This window comes from Lampetra fluviatilis, chromosome 72 (genome assembly GCF_964198595.1).
Source record: "Lampetra fluviatilis chromosome 72, kcLamFluv1.1, whole genome shotgun sequence".
In the NCBI taxonomy this organism is placed as follows: domain Eukaryota; kingdom Metazoa; phylum Chordata; class Hyperoartia; order Petromyzontiformes; family Petromyzontidae; genus Lampetra; species Lampetra fluviatilis.
In genome coordinates this window covers 227501-237347 of record NC_136346.1, presented here as the reverse complement: position 1 = coordinate 237347, position 9847 = coordinate 227501, and the positions used below count along the sequence as shown (strand labels likewise).

At 62.0% G+C, this 9847-nt stretch overlaps 1 protein-coding gene across 2 annotated transcripts in view; it reads right to left on the bottom strand.

The window, feature by feature from the left end:
- Positions 1-1875: 1875 nt before the first annotated feature.
- The window catches only part of LOC144953134 (ceroid-lipofuscinosis neuronal protein 6-like), a 30576-nt gene continuing 22604 nt past the window's right edge, over positions 1876-9847 (bottom strand). For both annotated transcript variants that reach the window (XM_078883692.1, XM_078883691.1), the window contains exons 6-8: positions 4423-4478; positions 3073-3243; positions 1876-2210 (exon numbers count right to left, since the gene is read on the bottom strand). In XM_078883692.1, coding sequence (XP_078739818.1) covers positions 1892-2210; positions 3073-3243; positions 4423-4478 — 546 coding nt within the window. In that variant the 3' untranslated portion in view covers positions 1876-1891. The remainder of the gene's footprint in view (positions 2211-3072; positions 3244-4422; positions 4479-9847) is intronic.

The window sequence follows — 9847 nt, the reverse complement described above, 5'->3', positions numbered from 1 at the left end:
TGGTGGTGGTGATGGGTTACGGTGGCGGTGGTGGTGGTGATGGTGGTGGTGATGGGTTATGGTGGTGGTGATGGTGGTGGTGATGGGTTATGGTGGTGGTGGTGGTGATGGGTTATGGTGGTGGTGGTGATGGTGGTGGTGGTGTTGGTGATGGTGACGGTGGTGATGGGTTATGGTGGTGGTGATGGTGGTGGTGATGGGTTACGGTGGCGGTGGTGGTGGTGATGGTGGTGGTGATGGGTTATGGTGGTGGTGATGGTGGTGGTGATGGGTTATGGTGGTGGTGGTGGTGGTGATGGTGGTGGTGATGGGTTATGGTGGCGGTGGTGTTGGTGGTGATGGGTTATGGTGGTGGTGATGGTGGTGGTGATGGGTTATGGTGGTGGTGATGGTGGTGGTGATGGTGGTGGTGATGGGTTATGGTGGCGGGTGGTGTTGGTGGTGATGGGGTTATGGTGGTGGTGATGGTGGTGGTGATGGGTTATGGTGGTGGTGATGGTGGTGGTGATGGTGGTGGTGATGGGTTATGGTGGCGGTGGTGTTGGTGGTGATGGGTTATGGTGGTGGTGATGGTGGTGGTGATGGGTTATGGTGGTGGTGATGGTGGTGGTGATGGTGGTGGTGATGGGTTATGGTGGCGGTGGTGTTGGTGGTGATGGGTTATGGTGGTGGTGAATTGGTGGTGGTGATGGGTTATGGTGGTGGTGATGGTGGTGGTGATGGGTTATGGTGGTGGTGATGGTGGTGGTGATGGGTTATGGTGGTGGTGATGGTGGTGGTGATGGGTTATGGTGGTGGTGATGGTGGTGGTGATGGGTTACGGTGGATGCGGTTGGTGGTGGTGATGGTGGTGGTGATGGGTTATGGTGGTGGTGATGGTGGTGGTGATGGGTTATGGTGGTGGTGGTGGTGGTGGTGATGGTGGTGGTGATGGGTTATGGTGGCGGTGGTGTTGGTGGTGATGGGTTATGGTGGTGGTGATGGTGGTGGTGATGGGTTATGGTGGTGGTGATGGTGGTGGTGATGGTGGTGGTGATGGGTTATGGTGGCGGTGGTGTTGGTGGTGATGGGTTATGGTGGTGGTGATGGTGGTGGTGATGGGTTATGGTGGTGGTGATGGTGGTGGTGATGGTGGTGGTGATGGGTTATGGTGGCGGTGGTGTTGGTGGTGATGGGTTATGGTGGTGGTGATGGTGGTGGTGATGGGTTATGGTGGTGGTGGTGGTGGTGATGGTGGTGGTGATGGGTTATGGTGGCGGTGGTGTTGGTGGTGATGGGTTATGGTGGTGGTGATGGTGGTGGTGATGGGTTATGGTGGCGGTGGTGTTGGTGGTGATGGGTTATGGTGGTGGTGATGGTGGTGGTGATGGGTTATGGTGGTGGTGATGGTGGTGGTGATGGGTTATGGTGGTGGTGATGGTGGTGGTGATGGGTGATGGTGGTGGTGATGGTGGTGGTGATGGGTTATGGTGGTGGTGATGGGTTATGGTGGTGGGTGGTGGGTGGATGGTGGTGGTGATGGGTTATGGTGGTGGTGATGGTGGTGGTGATGGGTTATGGTGGCGGTGGTGTTGGTGGTGATGGGTTATGGTGGTGGTGATGGTGGTGGTGATGGGTTATGGTGGTGGTGATGGTGGTGGTGATGGGTTATGGTGGTGGTGATGGTGGTGGTGATGGGTGATGGTGGTGGTGATGGTGGTGGTGATGGGTTATGGTGGTGGTGATGGGTTATGGTGGTGGTGATGGTGGTGGTGATGGTGGTGGTGATGGGTTATGGTGGCGGTGGTGGTGGTGGTGATGGTGGTGGTGATGGGTTATGGTGGTGGTGATGGTGGTGGTGATGGGTTATGGTGGTGGTGATGGTGGCGGTGGTGGTGGTGGTGACGGTGGTTTACGGTGACGACACAGGCGGCGTTGTTGTTGTTGTTGTTGGCGGTGACGCCGCCAAGTGTAGGGAGTAGTAGGCCCAAGGCTCTGGCATGAACAGGGCCCCGGGGTAGCGCTGCCTCAGCCGGGCGTCCCCGCTCAAGGCCCAGGCCCAGGCGCAGGCTGCGAGCAGCGCCAGGCCCAGCGAGGCCGCCACGAAGCGCCCGTTGGCGTCGGGCCGGAGGTCGCGTCGGAGCAGGAGACGCTCGGAGGCCCAGAGGGCGACCAGCAGCAGCACGGTGAGCAGGGCGAGCGGGAAGATCTGGGCCTCGGTGATGAGGTACCTACACGAGGCAAGCGTCGCCGTGACTACCGTCGCCGTGACTACCGTCGCCGTGACTACCGTCGCCGTGACTACCGTCGCCGTGACTACCGTCACCGTAGAGAGAGAGAAGATCTGGGCCTCGGTGATGAGGTACCTACACATGGCAACCGTCGCCGTGACTACCGTCGCCGTGACTACCGTCACCGTGACTACCGTCACCGTGACTACCGTCACCGTGGAGAGAGAGAGAAGATCTGCCCCTCAGTAATCAGTAATGATCATCACGACCATCACGACCATCACGACCATCACGACCATCACGACCATCACTACCATCACTACCATCACGACCATCACGACCATCACGACCATCACGACCATCACGACCATCACGACCATCACGACCATCACGACCATCACGACCATCACGACCATCACTACCATCACGACCATCCCGACCATCACGACCATCACTACCATCACGACCATCACGACCATCACGACCATCACTACCATCACGACCATCACGACCATCACGACCATCACTACCATCACGACCATCACGACCATCACTACCATCACGACCATCACGACCATCACGACCATCACTACCATCACGACCATCACGACCATCACGACCATCACGACCATTACTACCATCACGACCATCACGACCATCACGACCATCACGACCATCACGACCATCACTACCATCACGACCATCACTACCATCACGACCATCACGACCATCACGACCATCACGACCATCACTACCATCACGACCATCACGACGAGAGACACAGAGACAGAAAGAGACACAGAGAGACACACAGAGACACACAGAGAGACACAGACAGAGAGACAGACGGAGAGTCCCTGACCAGTGGTAGAGGGCGCTGGGTGGCAGCAGCAACAGCCCCCCAGGAGTGAGCCCCCCAGCACTGAGCCCCCCACGATTGAGCCCCCCACGACCTCCGTGCAGTCTCCCTGGGGGCTCCGCAGTGAAGCTGGCGGCAAAGCAGAGACCCAACAGCAGGAAGTAGGGGCAGTACCTGGCGCACACACAGAGACACACACACACAGAGACACACACACACAGAGACACACACACACACAGAGACACACACACACACACAGAGACACACACAGAGACACACACACACACAGAGACACACACAGAGACACACACAGAGACACACACAGAGACACACACACACAGAGACACACACACACACAGAGACACACACAGAGACACAGACACACAGAGACACACACACACACAGAGACACACAGAGACACACACAGAGGGTGAGACACTCAGAGAGTGTGAGACACACACAGAGACACACACAGACACACACACACACAGAGACACACACACAGAGACACACACACAGAGACACAGAGACACACACAGAGACACACACACACAGAGACACACACAGACACACACACACACAGAGACACACACACAGAGACACACACAGAGACACACACAGAGACACACACACACACAGAGACACAGAGACACACACAGACACACACAGACACACACAGACACACACAGAGGGTGAGACACTCGGAGAGTGTGAGACACACACAGAGACACACACAGACACACACACAGAGACACACAGAGACACACACAGAGACACACACATACAGACACACACACAGAGACACACAGAGACACACACAGAGACACACACAGACACACACACAGAGACACACACAGACACACACAGAGACACAGAGACACACACATACAGACACACACACAGAGACACACAGAGACACACACAGACACACACACAGAGACACACACACAGAGACACACAGAGACACACACAGAGACACACACTGAGACACACACATACAGACACACACACAGAGACACACAGAGACACACAGAGACACACACAGAGACACACACAGACACACACACAGAGACACACACAGAGACACACACAGAGACACACAGAGACACACACAGAGACACAGAGACACACACATACAGACACACACACAGAGACACACAGAGACACACACAGACACACACACACAGACACACACAGAGACACACACAGAGACACACACACAGACACACACAGACACACACACACAGACACACACAGACACACACACACAGACACACACAGACACACACAGACACACACAGACACACACAGAGACACACACAGAGACACACACAGGGAGGGTGAGACACTCACCACATGTAGTGGCCCAGATGCTCATCGTAGAAGTAGAGCAGCTCAAACGACTCCACCTGAGGGAGTGGCAGGGTGAGTGGCTGGGTGAGTGGGTGGGTGTGAGAGTGGGTGGGTGAGTGGCTGGGTGAGTGGCTGGGTGAGTGGCTGGGTGAGTGGGTGGGTGAGTGGGTGGGTGGGTGGGTGAGTGGGTGAGTGGGTGGGTGAGTGAGTGGGTGGGTGGGTGAGTGGGTGGGTGGGTGAGTGGGTGGGTGGGTGGGTGAGTGGGTGGGTGAGTGGGGTGGGTGGGTGGGTGAGTGGGTGAGTGGGTGGGTGAGTGGGTGGGTGGGTGGGTGGGTGGGTGAGTGGGTGGGTGGGTGGGTGAGTGGGTGAGTGGGTGGGTGAGTGGGTGGGTGAGTGGGTGGGTGGGTGAGTGGGTGGGTGAGTGGGTGGGTGGGTGGGTGGGTGGGTGAGTGGGTGGGTGAGTGGGTGGGTGGGTGGGTGGGTGAGTGGGTGAGTGGGTGGGTGAGTGGGTGGGTGGGTGAGTGGGTGGGTGGGTGGGTGGGTGAGTGGGTGGGTGAGTGGGTGAGTGGGTGGGTGGGTGAGTGGGTGAGTGGGTGGGTGAGTGGGTGGGTGGGTGAGTGGGTGAGTGGGTGGGTGGGTGGGTGAGTGGGTGGGTGAGTGGGTGGGTGGGTGAGTGGGTGGGTGAGTGGGTGGGTGGGTGGGTGTGTGAGTGGGTGGGTGAGTGGCTGGGTGAGTGGCTGGGTGAGTGGCTGGGTGAGTGGGTGGGTGTGTGAGTGGGTGGGTGAGTGGCTGGGTGAGTGGCTGGGTGAGTGGCTGGGTGAGTGGGTGGGTGTGTGAGTGGGTGGGTGAGTGGCTGGGTGAGTGGCTGGGTGAGTGGCTGGGTGAGTGGGTGGGTGTGTGAGTGGGTGGGTGAGTGGCTGGGTGAGTGGGTGGGTGAGTGGGTGGGTGGGTGGGTGAGTGGCTGGGTGAGTGGCTGGGTGAGTGGGTGGGTGAGTGGGTGGGGTGTGTGAGTGGGTGGGTGAGTGGCTGGGTGAGTGGCTGGGTGAGTGGCTGGGTGAGTGGGTGGGTGAGTGGGTGGGTGTGTGAGTGGGTGGGTGTGTGAGTGGGTGGGTGAGTGGGTGGGTGAGTGGCTGGGTGAGTGGGTGGGTGAGTGGGTGGGTGTGTGAGTGGGTGGGTGTGTGAGTGGGTGGGTGGGTGGGTGAGTGGCTGGGTGAGTGGCTGGGTGAGTGGGTGGGTGAGTGGGTGGGTGTGTGAGTGGGTGGGTGTGTGAGTGGGTGGGTGAGTGGGTGGGTGAGTGGCTGGGTGAGTGGGTGGGTGAGTGGGTGGGTGTGTGAGTGGGTGGGTGTGTGAGTGGGTGGGTGGGTGAGTGGCTGGGTGAGTGGCTGGGTGAGTGGGTGGGTGAGTGGGTGGGTGTGTGAGTGGGTGGGTGTGTGAGTGGGTGGGTGAGTGGGTGGGTGAGTGGCTGGGTGAGTGGGTGGGTGAGTGGGTGGGTGTGTGAGTGGGTGGGTGTGTGAGTGGGTGGGTGGGTGGGTGAGTGGCTGGGTGAGTGGCTGGGTGAGTGGGTGGGTGAGTGGGTGGGTGTGTGAGTGGGTGGGTGTGTGAGTGGGTGGGTGGGTGGGTGAGTGGGTGGGTGAGTGGCTGGGTGAGTGGGTGGGTGTGTGAGTGGGTGGGTGGGTGAGTGGGTGGGTGGGTGAGTGGGTGGGTGAGTGGCTGGGTGAGTGGGTGGGTGAGTGGGTGGGTGTGTGAGTGGGTGGGTGTGTGAGTGGGTGGGTGGGTGGCTGGGTGAGTGGCTGGGTGAGTGGGTGGGTGAGTGGGTGGGTGTGTGAGTGGGTGGGTGTGTGAGTGGGTGGGTGTGTGAGTGGGTGGGTGGGTGGGTGAGTGGCTGGGTGAGTGGGTGGGTGTGTGAGTGGGTGGGTGGGTGAGTGGGTGGGTGGGTGAGTGGGTGGGTGAGTGGCTGGGTGAGTGGGTGGGTGAGTGGGTGGGTGTGTGAGTGGGTGGGTGTGTGAGTGGGTGGGTGGGTGAGTGGCTGGGTGAGTGGCTGGGTGAGTGGGTGGGTGAGTGGGTGGGTGTGTGAGTGGGTGGGTGTGTGAGTGGGTGGGTGTGTGAGTGGGTGGGTGGGTGGGTGAGTGGGTGGGTGAGTGGCTGGGTGAGTGGGTGGGTGTGTGAGTGGGTGGGTGTGTGAGTGGGTGGGTGGGTGAGTGGGTGGGTGGGTGAGTGGGTGGGTGAGTGGCTGGGTGAGTGGGTGGGTGAGTGGGTGGGTGGGTGGGTGAGTGGGTGGGTGGGTGAGTGGGTGGGTGGGTGAGTGGGTGGGTGGGTGGGTGAGTGGGTGGGTGGGTGAGTGGGTGGGTGGGTGGGTGAGTGGGTGAGTGGGTGGGTGGGTGAGTGGGTGGGTGGGTGAGTGGGTGAGTGGGTGGGTGAGTGGGTGGGTGGGTGAGTGGGTGGGTGGGTGGGTGAGTGGGTGGGTGGGTGAGTGGGTGAGTGGGTGGGTGGGTGAGTGGGTGGGTGGGTGAGTGGGTGGGTGGGTGGGTGAGTGGGTGAGTGGGTGGGTGGGTGAGTGGGTGGGTGGGTGGCTGGGTGAGTGGGTGGGTGAGTGGGTGGGTGGGTGAGTGGGTGGGTGGGTGAGTGGGTGAGTGGGTGGGTGAGTGGGTGAGTGGGTGGGTGGGTGAGTGGGTGGGTGGGTGAGTGGGTGGGTGGGTGGGTGAGTGGGTGAGTGGGTGGGTGAGTGGGTGAGTGGGTGAGTGGGTGGGTGGGTGAGTGGGTGGGTGGGTGAGTGGGTGGGTGGGTGGGTGGGTGGGTGGGTGAGTGGGTGAGTGGGTGGGTGGGTGGGTGAGTGGGTGGGTGGGTGGCTGGGTGAGTGGGTGGGTGAGTGGGTGGGTGGGTGAGTGGGTGGGTGGGTGAGTGGGTGGGTGGGGTGAGTGGGTGAGTGGGTGGGTGGGTGAGTGGGTGGGTGGGTGAGTGGGTGGGTGGGTGGGTGAGTGGGTGGGTGGGTGGGTGAGTGGGTGAGTGGGTGGGTGGGTGAGTGGGTGAGTGGGTGGGTGGGTGGGTGGGTGAGTGAGTGGGTGGGTGAGTGGCTGGGTGAGTGGGTGGGTGAGTGGCTGGGTGAGTGGGTGGGTGGGTGAGTGGGTGGGTGGGTGGGTGGGTGGGTGAGTGAGTGGGTGGGTGAGTGGGTGAGTGGGTGGGTGGGTGGGTGAGTGGGTGGGTGAGTGGGTGGGTGGGTGAGTGGGTGGGTGAGTGGGTGGGTGGGTGGGTGGCTGGGTGAGTGGGTGGGTGGGTGTGTGAGTGGCTGGGTGAGTGGGTGGGTGGGTGAGTGGGTGGGTGGGTGAGTGGGTGGGTGGGTGGGTGTGTGAGTGTGTGGGTGGGTGGGTGTGTGAGTGGGTGGGTGGGTGAGTGGGTGAGTGGGTGGGTGGATGGGTGAGTGAGTGGGTGGGTGGGTGGCTGGGTGAGTGGGTGGGTGGGTGGGTGGGTGAGTGGGTGGGTGGGTGGTGGGTGAGTGAGTGGGTGGGTGGGTGGGTGAGTGGGTGGGTGGGTGGGTGAGTGGGTGAGTGGGTGGGTGGGTGGGTGAGTGAGTGGGTGGGTGGGTGGGTGAGTGGGTGGGTGAGTGGGTGGGTGAGTGGGTGGGTGGGTGGGTGAGTGGGTGGGTGGGTGAGTGGGTGAGTGAGTGGGTGGGTGGGTGAGTGGGTGAGTGGGTGGGTGGGTGAGTGGGTGGGTGGGTGGGTGGGTGAGTGGGTGGGTGGGTGGGTGAGTGGGTGGGTGGGTGGGTGAGTGAGTGGGTGGGTGGGTGGGTGAGTGGGTGGGTGGGTGGGTGAGTGGGTGGGTGGGTGGGTGGGTGAGTGGCTGGGTGATTGGGTGGGTGGGTGAGTGGGTGGGTGAGTGGGTGAGTGGGTGGGTGGGTGAGTGAGTGGGTGGGTGGGTGGGTGAGTGGGTGGGTGGGTGGGTGAGTGGGTGGGTGGGTGAGTGGGTGAGTGGGTGGGTGGGTGAGTGGGTGGGTGGGTGGGTGAGTGAGTGAGTGGGTGGGTGGGTGGGTGGGTGGGTGAGTGGGTGAGTGGGTGGGTGAGTGGGTGGGTGGATGGGTGAGTGGGTGGGTGGGTGGGTGGGTGGGTGAGTGGGTGGGTGGGTGGGTGGGTGAGTGGGTGGGTGGGTGGGTTGGTGATGGGGTGAGTGGGTGGGTGGGTGGGTAGGTGGGTGAGTGAGTGGGTGGGTGGGTGGGTGGGTGAGTGGGTGGGTGGGTGAGTGGGTGAGTGGGTGAGTGGGTGAGTGGGTGAGTGAGTGGGTGGGTGGGTGAGTGGGTGGGTGGGTGGGTGAGTGGGTGAGTGAGTGGGTGGGTGAGTGGGTGAGTGGGTGAGTGGGTGGGTGAGTGGGTGGGTGGGTGATTGGGTGGGTGGGTGAGTGGGTGAGTGGGTGGGTGGGTGAGTGAGTGGGTGGGTGGGTGGGTGGGTGAGTGGGTGGGTGGGTGGGTGGGTGGGTGAGTGGGTGGGTGGGTGGGTGAGTGGGTGGGTGGGTGGGTGAGTGGGTGGGTGGGTGGGTGGGTGGGTGAGTGGGTGGGTGGGTGGGTGGGTGAGTGGGTGAGTGGGTGAGTGAGTGAGTGGGTGGGTGGGTGGGTGGGTGGGTGAGTGAGTGGGTGGGTGGGTGGGTGGGTGGGTGGGTGGGTGAGTGGGTGGGTGGGTGGGTGAGTGGGTGGGTGGGTGGGTGAGTGGGTGGGTGGGTGGGTGAGTGGGTGGGTGAGTGAGTGAGTGGGTGGGTGAGTGGGTGGGTGGGTGGGTGGGTGGGTGAGTGGGTGGGTGGGTGGGTGAGTGGGTGGGTGGGTGGGTGAGTGGGTGGGTGGGTGGGTGAGTGGGTGGGTGGGTGGGTGGGTGAGTGGGTGGGTGAGTGGGTGAGTGAGTGAGTGAGTGAGTGAGTGAGTGGGTGGGTGGGTGGGTGAGTGGGTGGGTGGGTGAGTGGGTGGGTGAGTGGGTGAGTGAGTGAGTGAGTGGGTGGGTGGGTGGGTGGGTGGGTGAGTGGGTGGGTGAGTGGGTGGGTGGGTGAGTGGGTGGGTGGGTGGTTGGGTGAGTGGGTGAGTGAGTGGGTGGGTGGGTGGGTGAGTGGGTGGGTGGGTGAGTGGGTGGGTGAGTGGGTGGGTGGGTGGGTGGGTGAGTGGGTGGGTGGGTGGGTGGGTGAGTGAGTGGGTGGGTGGGTGAGTGAGTGGGTGAGTGAGTGGGTGGGTGGGTGGGTGAGTGGGTGGGTGAGTGAGTGGGTGGGTGGGTGAGTGAGTGGGTGGGTGGGTGGGTGAGTGAGTGGGTGGGTGGGTGGGTGAGTGAGTGAGTGGGTGAGTGGGTGGGTGGGTGAGTGAGTGGGTGGGTGGGTGGGTGGGTGAGTGGGTGGGTGGGTGGGTGGGTGGGTGGGTGAGTGGGTGGGTGGGTGGGTGGGTGGGTGGGTGAGTGAGTGGGTG